The 12,163-nt window shown below is 39.4% G+C and overlaps 1 protein-coding gene across 5 annotated transcripts in view; it reads left to right on the top strand.

The window, feature by feature from the left end:
- LOC121962649 (diacylglycerol kinase zeta) overlaps positions 1–12,163 on the top strand; it is a 113,548-nt gene that overhangs the window by 13,581 nt on the left and 87,804 nt on the right. For 3 of the 5 annotated variants that reach the window (XM_088074424.1, XM_088074425.1, XM_088074423.1), the window contains exon 1: positions 9,748–9,897. The exons of 1 other annotated variant lie outside the window; for it this stretch is intronic. Coding sequence is in view for 1 of the 4 variants with exons in the window: in XM_088074426.1 (XP_087930552.1) it covers positions 7,257–7,540 (284 nt within the window). In the remaining 3 variants the exon portion in view is untranslated. Of the gene's footprint in view, positions 1–5,579; positions 7,541–9,747; positions 9,898–12,163 lie in introns of those variants that run through there. One more of the 5 variants, XM_088074426.1, reaches the window with a different exon arrangement.

The raw sequence follows: 12,163 nt of genomic DNA, 5'->3' as shown, positions 1-12,163 counted from the left end.
ATCAATGTCACTGATCACTGCTGTCACTCCACACTGGAGAGGTGACAGGGTCACCACATAATGTGTTACTCTATCCCACTTCTTTGCTTTTTATGTGATTTTTCACAAAACAATAAATAAATCATAAGTGTTGCTATAATTAATGTTATTATGTGATATAATGGTGGCCTATATGTTTGATCAAGCTTCGGTTGATCATAGACTTTCTAAAATAATGGACGAGTAATCAACGGGATGTCACCCATTTGTCATTTTGAAGCCTCAAGTTTGGCAATTTGGCTGTAACTATCTTGAATTTTTGGAGCCAGAAGTGACCATATTTGGAAGATAGATGACAGAAGGCCAGGGGCCAGTCGCAGAAGCCCCATGTTTTTAGGATTTTAGGACGTTTCTAGGATTTTAGTTTTTTTTGTTGTAAAATAAAAAGCTAACCTAGCCTTTTTTAGATGACCAAAACATTATAAAGAACTTTAATGAACTGAAAACACAGAAACAGCAACAGCTATGGCCACACCTACACACGACGTTCTCCCCCCTGTACAGTTAACATGAATGTTGAAATTTGTTAAAGACAGCAATGCCATCACCAACAATAATATATTGCTGTGTAACCACCATGTTGTAAAAAGGTCCTCCTGACTCACGAGTTAAGTTGGCACTAACATGGGGACATGAGGCCTCCTGCAGATGGAGCTGACTGTCAGCAGACAGATGGGTCAGATCTGTACTGGTTATTCATCAATGTCTCTCTTTGTCTTTTACACTCACATCACTGGGAACACTCCGTCTGCTGGTTGTCGAATTTAAATTATCATGACATGCACTCGGAAGCGAGGACTGGTCAGAGTGTAGTAACATGGCGAATGGCTTCATATATCTATCAAAAGGGGCTACTGTTGCTATTAATCTGCAGCTTCATTTCAAGTATCCATCTTCGTTAAAAAAAAAACCCCAGTCCTCATGCATGTCATCAGGTTTAACACCACCTACTATTCAGTACAACTCTTAGTTTGATACAGATTAAGTATTTTTTGGTAGCTTGTTGTATCTGTCGGCCTCGTTTCCACAGCAGCTCACGCACGCAGCAGCTCTGATGTTCTTGTTGCACGTTTCCTCTGCTATCAGATGTAAACGTCCCCACGAGAACCATCAGAGAGAGAGAGAAAGAAGAGGCCGTACTGCTGCCGACCTTTCTCTGCAACTCATTAGGAAGATTGTTTGCTTCGGGGTCAGGTTCGGGATTAATATTTGAATTATAATCAGAGTTTGGTTTGGTAGAAACAGAGGAAATGGGTCAGCGGTGGGTGTTTGGAAGTTAAAAGGATCTCTGCGAATTGTGTGTCATGCTGTTGAGTGGCATTTTATTTGTCATGGAAATACCGAGTGGGCGACGGATGAGAGGGAACAGTGATGACAGAGAAGAGCAGGTGTGTGTGTGTGTGTGTGTGTGTTAGGATGTGCTCTGTCTGTCAGAGAGGCTGAATCCACATCTTTTATCCTCTCTCCTACACACAGCACATAGATATTTTATTGCTATATATAAAACAATATTTTATATAACAATCAGGTCAGGTTGCAGTTAAGTAATGATGACAGCGTAATCACAATAAAATATGGTCCATTTTTTAAGTCGGTTCTTCTTCCATAGTGTGCGATTTGGACTTAGAAAGATTGAATATTCACACATCCTCCACATATGTTGCAATTTTAGCCAATCCTTGTGAAATATCTGTGAAAATGATAATGCTAGTCAGTGTGACCAATCACTGGCCCTCTCTGCATTTTCCAATATTTAAATGAGACTGTGCTTTCTCAGGCTGCGTGTAATCCTCACAAGCTCCGCCAACTCAAATGTCTTCAATTTCGTTTTGATTTCTTTTTTTCTTTTTAAATTTATTAGCATTTTAAGGGTCATTTCAATTATTCCAACAATAAACCCGCACCACCCCAACCCCCACCCCAAGAATTATGACTGAGGTAAGATAGTGTAAAACTGTGAAGAAAAAATAAAATAAAATACTTTATATATTACAATATATTATTATTAAATGTTAGATAATAATAATAATAATAATAATAATAATAATAATAATTATTATTATTATTATTATTATTATTATTATTATTATTATTATTATTATTAAAAAGATAGTAGAAGAAGTATTAAGAAAATTACCTGAAATTAAGAAAAATAATTAAAATATGGAAGAAAATAACCCTTAGAAATAGGTAGAAATTAAAAAAAAAAATTAAAACATAATTTAAAATATTTAATTATTAGAATTATAGTTTTTTTTTGCTTTTTGCTTTTACATTTTCCCTAGTTTTTCGATAATATCTTTTCAGATCATTTTATGGTCACCCTTTACAATTTTTTTTCTTTTGCAATTTGCAGGACTCTTCCTTCCAAGTTGCTTATTGTCTTTTTCCCCTATTTTTTTCAAAAGAAATCAAACCAATTTGTCAGATTTCAGAAGTTTAAATGCTGAATGGAGCATTACACAACTGATGGAGATGTGTTGTTCGAGGGTGAAGTATGCAGCGGTCCAGCAAATTGCCAGACCAGTCTGAGACAGTCTTTCCAAGAAATTTGACATCATTAGTGGTTTCAGCCAGTGCTCAAAGACATCAGTTCATATTCAAGAGACACTGACACTGTTAAGTTTGGCGCCAAGGAGGAAGTAATGTGATGGTGTGAAAGAGCCAGAAATTTGACAGAAGCAGGATATTGCGGTGGATGGATGGCTCAACAAAACATGGGACTTTAAAAAGCAAACCGTTGTTTTTTAACTGTTTCCTACTAGCAGGTATTGTTTTTTTTTTTTTTTTTTAGTAGTTCCCCCGAATCAACAGTTTATCACAGTAACCATGAATGGTCCCCAACAACATCATTCTGATCCAAACCACCAGGCTTTTTCCCTAACCAAGTTGTGCTTAAACATAACCAAACTGAAATAGAGGCAAATGGCTTTAATAGCTAATTTTCTGTTAGTTAGTTAGTTCGTTCGTTATCCCTTTGAAACCTGGAGCAACATCAGATGCATTTGGTATATTTAGGTATTTAAACCTTTGAAATCATCTAAGCAAATTGGTGCAATTACTTTCAAAAACATGGGGGACAAAAGGCAATGAGCAACTTCGTAGGAAATGTTTTATTAATTATAAATATCTATTAGTTTAGGGAAAATGCATTCGAAAAAAAAGCTAGGGAAAATCATACAAAGTGGTGAGGTGAGTGGTATTGAGACTGTGACTGTTGTCAATTTTGTTGTGATTCTTATTCTTATTTAATCATTATGTTGGTATGGTACATAGGAAGTGAAACTATATATTTTCTGATGTTGAGACCATAAATTGACTGCTTTTAGGTGATTCATGGTTAAAAACAAAAACTTCAGTTTCTTCTGCTGGGGCTAATTGAATGTGCCTGAGTTTGGAAACAAACATTTCTGGCTGTTTCTCTGTTAAGCAACTAGATTTCTCAAGTTTGTGTCCCAATTTCCATAGCTTTTGTGAAGCGAAGTCAAAATTAAAGGCCTGAAAGTGTACTTCATTACCGGTTAATTCATGTTTTCAACTTATTGCAGCTGTAAGTGAGATAATTAAACACACAGCTGTCTCTGTGTGGAATACACTTCTCAAGATGAACAAATATCCCTGTAATTCCAAACGCATGACAACCCTGTGAAGTGAATACTGAATCTTGAAGGAAATTGTGGTTAGCTGCCTGCTATCCAGCACCCTCATGTGGACAAATGTTGAGCTTGCGTTTGATCTGGGTGTGTTTGTGCGAGTGCCAGTCAGTGGAAATGAGATGAGTTTTTCTTCTTGATGTGAATCGAATTCAAATTAAACTGTGTAATTCAGCTCACACTGAACTACAGTCGCATCAGATCCACTTTTATGTTGCTGCTTTGCATCATGTGTTTATTGAGGATGAGGCTGGTGTTTGTCTGTGTTGTTCTAGTTTTATGAGTGTATCAAATCAAGGCATAGCTTCTTCCTGGCTGTCACAAAGCTCCATTGTGCTCCACTGTGATGGAAAACAAACACATCAACGAGACACACAGTTGCACTGTGTGACAACACGCACACACACACACACACACACACACACACACACACACACACACACACACACAAACATCATCCTGCTGCCACAAATACTGAGCACAGCACCAAATGTGGATTAATCTACAGCTGAAAATAGTCCCCAACAAAAACACTATATCCCCAGTTTGATAAAAGCTAGAAAAAGCTAGAAAAGTATCAAGAAAATTACCCAAAACTGTGACTTTTACAGCTTATTCTCTGAAAATAAGCTGTGGTGGAAGTACTATTTAGATCCTTAAGTAAAATTACTGATACCATCCTGAGAGAATACTCTTTGACAGCATTGAAAAAAATGTTTAAGTAAAAGCAAGTATACGCATAACAAAAATCGCTGCAGATTCAGCTTCAGTACCAGAGACATATTTTACTTTGTGTGACCTAAACAGAGACATTTGTGAGGGCTGTGAAGTTTGAGGCTGTTATTTTAAGACCGTTTGTAGTTTATTAAACTGCAGTGTTTGCTTTTTGTCTTCTGTTTCGAAGTAAACTGTAACGGGTGTGTTTTGGACCCAGATGCAGTACACAACAACGCTCTGGCAGTCGGTAATAACTTTTATTAATACCAACACAACAGAAGTTCAGTGAGTTCGTTCTTCGGGCTGTGAGCCCTCGTCATGTCTCTGGGGGTCCCACGAAGCGAAGAAACGAAGCTTGTAGCCACTGTGGCTGGTGATGAGGAAGCCCCGTAGCACCACGAGCCGACAACACGTGTAGGAGCATTGTCGGGGGTCGAGCGGAAGAGTGGTCGGGGACAGAAGGCAGGTGGGTTCACGGGGAGTCAGGCGAGGAGAGCAGGTCGGGAACAGGCAGAGCCGGCAACGGAAGATCTGGCAGGAAAGCGCTGGAAAGACATGCATGCTGCAGAGGACGATCTGGCAATGAATGAGTGGGCTGGAGTGTCTTAAATACCGGGTAGATTGATGATGAGCTGCAGCTGTGGGGAGAGCAGGCTGCAGCAGTGGGCGTGGCTTGCAGGTAGAGCAGGTCAGAGGAAGGTTAGTGGAAATACTGGCAGTGAGGAGGAGGAGGAGAATGCAGGAACCATGACATAAACAGTCCTGTTGGACTAAATCATCATATCTGGAAGACATCATCATGCCATTAGACAAACAACTACACACACACTGCTGATTAACAACGTGTGTTTATAATTATAGAAGCATGCCATTTTCACAACTCCTTCAATATGTTTTTTTAAAAAAATCTTTTTGCAAATGGTGCAATTCCACTGTCATTGTTATGTTAACCCTTTGAAACCTGAACAAACAGGCTTAAATTCTTGGGATGAAAGTCTGCACAATTGTGGATACAGGGCTTAAAAAGTCAACCAGGGAGGCCTCAGACACTGTGGGTTTTACAGTGCAACAGCATGTTCAAATCTTTGCAGGTTTTGGCTGCATTGAGGATGTAAACAGTGCAACAAAAACTAGCCAACAGCAGAAGTGATCAGCAGTGAGTCAGTGAGAGAGTTTTAGTCAGGCATGCGACAGGGCAGCTCACACTGAGGCCCCGATTGTAGTCATTATGCACTTCCTGGTTTTTAGCCGGGCGGGTTATAGAGGATCAGTGTGTGTTTACGAGAGAGTGTGTGTGCTGCAGCGTGCAACTCAGTTGTGTGTGTGTGCGTCAGCGGGCGCCTCACATGGAGTGTAATTAAACTCTGTGAGAAACTAAAGAAGAAGAGGAAACAAGAGGAGGATGAAGACAAGGGAGCAGCAAAGTTAGTGAAGAAGCAGAGGAAGAAGAGAGGGAGGAGGAAGACAGAGGAGTGAAAAGCTGCAGAACAAACAAAGAAGAGAGCGAACAGTGACAGGAAGAGTGGACGATACTGCACTGATACTGCTGCTGCTGACAGCTCTGCTGCTGAGGGGGAGACGTGGAGAGGAATGCTGGGAAGGATTATCTCTCCCTCAGGACTAATCTCTCTCTACACACACACACACACACACACACACACACACACACACACACACACACACCTTGTGTATCTTGTAAAAGACCTTTGGCATGTGGATTATTGACTTTGTAGCCTCTGCAGGGTAGCCATGTTTGAAGTCCCAGTGGTAGTAATAAACCATTATAGTAGTGTAATACCACTGAGAATGGCCGTTTGAGTGTAGTACTTTCATAATATTACTTAATTCTTCAAAGCAGTGTTTTGTGGGAAGTAAGTTTTAGATTAGAATTGCTTTAACCTTAAAGTTTATCGTGTTATAGTGGTGCTGTAGCTGAAGCAGAATACATTTAATTCAGCAGTTTCATTATAACTGTATTGTGTGCAGTACTTTGGGTATATATACTCTCTAACATAGTACAGTTCTGTTACAGATGAGTTATTTAAATGTATTGATTCTATTACTGCACCCTTTGGTTGTAGCTCTTTGACTTTACATAATTAGTCATTTTCTCCCGGTTATAGATTGTATTTTACTACAACAACTTTATGACTTGTAGGTGAAAGAGCGGGGACTTTCTTAACAAAGACTCCATTCGAACATAGCAAAGTCCCGATAATACTGCAGCTTCAGAGGAGTTTTTTTTTTAAATGTCATGTTGCTTGTAGCACTTTAGGCAAACTTTACATAATCAGTCATTGTTTCTTGGTAATCGGCAAGATTTCTACTCTCACATTTTGAAGTAAGCTTCCATTTGAACATAATACAGTCCTTTTAAATATTGCAGCTTCAGAGGAGTTCTTTATATGAGGTGATTTTATAATGCACCCTGGTGTGGCTCTTTGGATACTTTGAGCACATTATACATAATTAGTCATTATCTCGTGGTCATAGTTGATATTCCTACAATGAGAACTCTGTGATGTGAGTAGGTGAGAGAGTGGGGACCATTTGCAGCTTGACGGACCTTTCCTCAAGAACCAGTCAAGATGATTTCGACTGCTTCACTATTTGGCTTTTATTTAAACACCAAGACTTCTTTCGGGAATATTTGGAATACTTAAAGGAACTTCGGAGATCTCCTTCGCTTTGGATTGCTTGGACAACACAGGGGACATTCAGGACCTTAAGCCACATATTGACTTCTCCTTTGAAGAAAATTGCACATTTTCAATTATGGTAGCTCATCCTGCCAAAATGTGACAAGTTTTAGCGAAAAAACTAAAGGAGCTAAACAAATTCTCTGCCATGGATTCCGACCTGGGATCAGACGCTGATGTGGGACGCGAGGCTGGACTTGAGGCCTGTGGCGGCGCTCCTGAGAAAGACATGCAAGAGACAGAAAGAGAAGAGCTGCTGAATGTAAAAGAAGGTGATGGAGAATTCAGCTCTGCATCCTCCTCCTCCAACTCCTCCCTGCCCTCGTCCTCCACCTTCCCGACGTACTTCCCCCAAATCTGTGTGGACGAAGAGAAGGAGGTGCTGACCGGCTGCTCCAAGTCTTTCACCGGACTCAAGCTCTTTGGCAGGAGGTAAGACTGAACGAGTGAAGACGAGAATTTGAAAAAGATTGTGGCTAAATGAAGGTGGTTTTCCCAGCATTGGTGTAATACTGTATTTTGGTCAGTAGGTGGAGCCATTGATTACGACTGAGCATGAGGAGACAGGATGTGAACAGATGTGTAGGACTCACATTAGACACAACATCCAAGCCTTGAAAATGCACACGCACACAAACCAAAGGACCTTGCGCATTTCTAGTAAAACAAACTCAAGTGTAGACAATCACACAGCTGTTGCCACGTTTACACTTCCAGGTTTATTCCAATCATTTGGGGAAAAAAATCCTGGTTCTTCCCGAAATGTTCTTTTTCCTGCCGTCCCCTGTGACTCAGATCAGGGTGATATTTTGCCGTGTTTGTGTGTATGTGTATATAACCTTGCCAGTGGGTCAGTAGTCATCATGTGGAGAGGGGACATGATTCCCACAGCAACAGGGGCAGCAGTTGTCATGCCAACATTAGCAGCGCTGACAGTCTTGCCTCCAGCTTGGCTGTGCACTCCGATAAACAGTTGTCAGGAAGCAGCGGATCATGGTGCAGCACTAAAGGCTAATTTGGTTTGTCTGGTGCCCGCGAAGAAAGCAGAACACACACCCAGTGGTGGAGCACTTTGTGTGTCAGAGGAGGCTCATGGGCAATATTGGTTTACCGCTGTTTAGCAACTTATCTTCATGAATTCTTTTCATAGGGCTGAATAATTCAAGGAAGTGCAGTATTTCTGTCCAGTATTGTGACTATGACTTCAGCCTGTGTCATTAAATGACATATGTTTGTTTCACATATCAAGGTTGTGGCAAAATAATCAGTCAAAATGATGCATTTGCTGGTTTGAACTCTATATTTCTAACATCTCAGATTTATGGAAGTTTCTGCGTGTATATGTGTATGTTTTCTGTAACATTTTAAATAAATAAAAGCCTAACCCTAACCCTATGATTAGAAAGATTTTTTTTCCGTGTCACCTTTTACAACCTTTTGCATTTTGCAGGACTTTTTTGTTACTCATGTTTTTCAGCATTTTTTCAAAAGAAGTCAAACCAATTTTCCCAAGTTTAGGAGGTTTAATTGCTTGTGAAAGACGTCTGAATGCAGCACAAGAAAACCGATGTCCATCCACAAGCAAACACCTATTTGCATATATAAAGAAATGAGAAGTAATGGCATCTTGAGGAGAGATTGAGGTCTGGCTTCTTTTGTGAGTGTTTTAATTTTAACTTCTTGTCATCTGGTTAACCAGTCTGGTTTGTATGTACCCTCCCCAATAAACATGTGGTTATGAATAGGAAAAGATTCATATCATCCAGCTTGAAAGTGTGACATTCTCTAAGTAACAGACGAGATAACGAGATATAATATTAGAGGAGATATAATTGCTGCTGGACGCTCAGTAGAGGAATGTGTGTTAACCCTTAGGGGCCTGCTTCAATATCACACACACCTGTATGGCTTTGTGCACAAAATGCACTTTTCAAAATCAAGCTTTAAAAAAAAAAAAATACATTAATATGATTATTTTCTATTTTCATTTTGGTATTTTCTTTTTTAACTAACATCCGTATCATAAATATCAAATATTCATTCTCTTTTGGAATTGTAACCCTTTAAATGATACGTTTTTGTCCTTATGTCATAACCAGTAACTTATTATTACTTTTTTAATTTAATTTTTATAAAAGGCATTGGCTATAAACTTGTTTTAATCAACAGAATACATGTATTTTGAGATAAACAACATAGAAAAAGTAAAACAGCAAAGCATGAAAATAATAAAGGTGAAAGTAGTCTTTTTGTGTGCAACATGCATGGGTTGGAGGAAATGAAAAATGAGTGTTTGAGTTGGAATATTAGTCTGTGCTTAAAGTCACTTCTCTAGTTGATGCAGTTCAGTCTTGAAAAACAAAAAGTGTGCTTCTGAAAGGGGATGTAGCTCACAATCACATCATCTGTCCTCGGCCTTTTCTGTTTCCTCTTTCTGACTGTGCACTTGATGTTTGACTGTGTGTGTGCATGTGTGTGTGTGTTTGTGTGTGAGAGAGAGAGAGTGAGCATTTGACTGTGTTTCATGCAGCTTATGAAGGAAGTACACAAAGTTATTTTAGTCCTTTCTCAGGCTCTTTTTCTATCTCTCGCTCACTCTCTCTCTGAGCCACACCCACTCTCTCACCCACCACTCTGTCAGTGTCTCTCACCCCTCTCTCTGCCTCTCTCTCCCTCTCTCTGCGCTCCACTGTAGCGGTCACTGTACACCGGGGTTTAGTGTGAGCGCGGCAGATAGATGAGAAAGAGAGGTGGAAGCAAGGATGGATAATTTTCTCCTCCTTTTTCAGGTTGGCTCCTAATTTATTCTTTGTTTTCATCATATTCATTAGGATACAGAATATTGTGTGAGCTTTATTTACTTCAAATGTTGAATTTATGAAGGTAGAGATAACTTTATGAAGTGATAGTGAACTTAGGGGCTGATGCAGTGCTGCTGTATTTTCAGTCAGTTTAGACAAAAAGGGGTCAAAACCAGCTGATGAGAGGGAACCTCTGTGATAAATAACACAAAAGATCCTCACTTTTTTTACAACTTTAGATTGTACTCTCATGTCTGTCGATCTGTCGTGAGGTAGAGTTTTAGCACAAAAGGCCTGTGTGCGATTCTTCATCAGAGTCACTTGTCTTTTATTAAGAAATGAAAGAATTTTAACACAATTGAGGAAATAAAGTGAGAGCAACTGCGTGAACTGTCACCTCGCAGCAAGAGGGTTCAGTGTTTTTTTTTTTTTTCCCGGGTCCTCTGGGTTCCTCCCACACCCCAAAGACATGCAGGTTAGGTAACTGGTGATCCTAAATTTCCGTGAATGAGAGCATGAATGGCTGTCTGTCTATAAATTCATGTGGAGGGAAACTCCTAAGCAGATGTTGCAATACAAAGTGGAGAGAGTGCAAACAAAAAGTCTAAGAAAAATACTACTACTAAACTACTACTGCTACTAAATCAAAATTATACATAAAATAAGAGCTGCAGAGTTATATATAACAGAGTTAACTTATATATCTTTACATGTTACAATTACAGCAGAAAATTAAAACAGAAACTTCACATTTCTCAGCAATTAATGAATTTCCACTTGTGTACCTGGCAATAATGTTGTTGTTAACGCGACATCCGATCTCTTGATACGTGGCTAGGATGTGAAAGACCAGCATCCCCAACCCCCAATTTTAGGTGTCACCCGTCAACACGTGCCTGCATGGTGTAAAATATGCTTCAATTCAATTTCAAACTTCAAAAAAACAAAAAAATTGCATACTGTTAGTGTGACAAAAACTGCATGTCCAAAGTAAATTAGGTTAATTAAAAAATGTGCCTTTTTTCTAGCAAGTGTCTAAATTAGGTCAAGTGTTTTACCCCTGGAAAATATAGGTTTTTTTTTTTTTTTTTTGAAAAGTCAACGCCAAATAAACTAGCCAAATTCTGGACGCTGACACTGCCATCAGTGGGCCCTTATCAAAAATCCGTGTCCAGTTGCCTGACTCATCTAAAGCTTGAAATAAATGACACCCCAGAATTGGGCCAAATAAACTGATGCGCTTCCAGCTGCCGACACTGCCATCGCAGGGAGAGGTCATTAGCATCTGTGTAATGTTTTTTTTTTAAAGGTTTTTTTGTTTTTCTCTGCACTTTTTATGCCTCTTTTTTTAGCTTGATTAACATTTTTATTGAAAAGTGAACTAAAACCAGCTCTTACTGGCACACACTGTCACAAACCACAGCTTTAAAAGTTGTAGTTCTCTTCTTGTGGTCATGGGTGTAGTCATTCTGTATGCTACGGTCCGGCCCCTCGTCCAGTGCGCCTGGGTTTTTCACCCTTTACTGTAACGTAAATGAATGTTGTATCAGAGAGGAAGAATTGACATGAAGACAGTCAATGAATGATAACTTAAACAACCAGCAAATGTCACATAAAATACTTTAAAATGGTGATTTAAATGTATTTACATCATTGTGTAAGTGTTTATACTGTGGTGTCATTGTGCTTGTAAAAAGCACTCTGGAGATTTAGCTCTCAGATGACGTTATCCTCATATATCCGCTGTGTTAAAAAGCCTGTAAACTGAGGTACATCGGATTATGCTGAGCAAGGTTACTCAGGTGCCTGTATTTGTGTGTTTGCTGAAATCTGTGTGTGTGTGTGTGTGTGTGTGTATTTCAGTCGTCAGGCTGACATAAGAGCTGCTGTTTAGACTGAAAACATGTCACCATGAACTGACAACACAGAGGGAGAGTGGTAATAAGAGGGCGACAGATGACCGCTGTTTGGACTGGAAACATATGTGTATATCCATGAGAGAGAATAGTGTCACACTTATTAATTTGTCACATAGCATGGAAAGATAGATAACAGGCAAAATGTCACTGTGCAAGACTCTAAGGAGGCAGTTGCAGTCTTCGTGCATAATACTGTTCCCACAAAACATAATGTCATCCATCTAAGTTAACCCTTTAAAAGGGACATCTTTTTTTGTGGTGCTTTCAGATGCCTTTTATGAGTATTTAAAACCTTTAAACCCTGAGCATATTGGTGTAGTTTCTTTTTTTTTTTT

Source organism: Plectropomus leopardus, chromosome 24 (assembly GCF_026936395.1).
Source record: "Plectropomus leopardus strain MGB_pleo_1.0 chromosome 24, ASM2693639v1, whole genome shotgun sequence".
NCBI lineage: Eukaryota > Metazoa > Chordata > Actinopteri > Perciformes > Serranidae > Plectropomus > Plectropomus leopardus.
The sequence above is the reverse complement of the archived record's forward strand: the minus strand, read 5'-3'. Positions and strand labels throughout refer to the sequence as shown.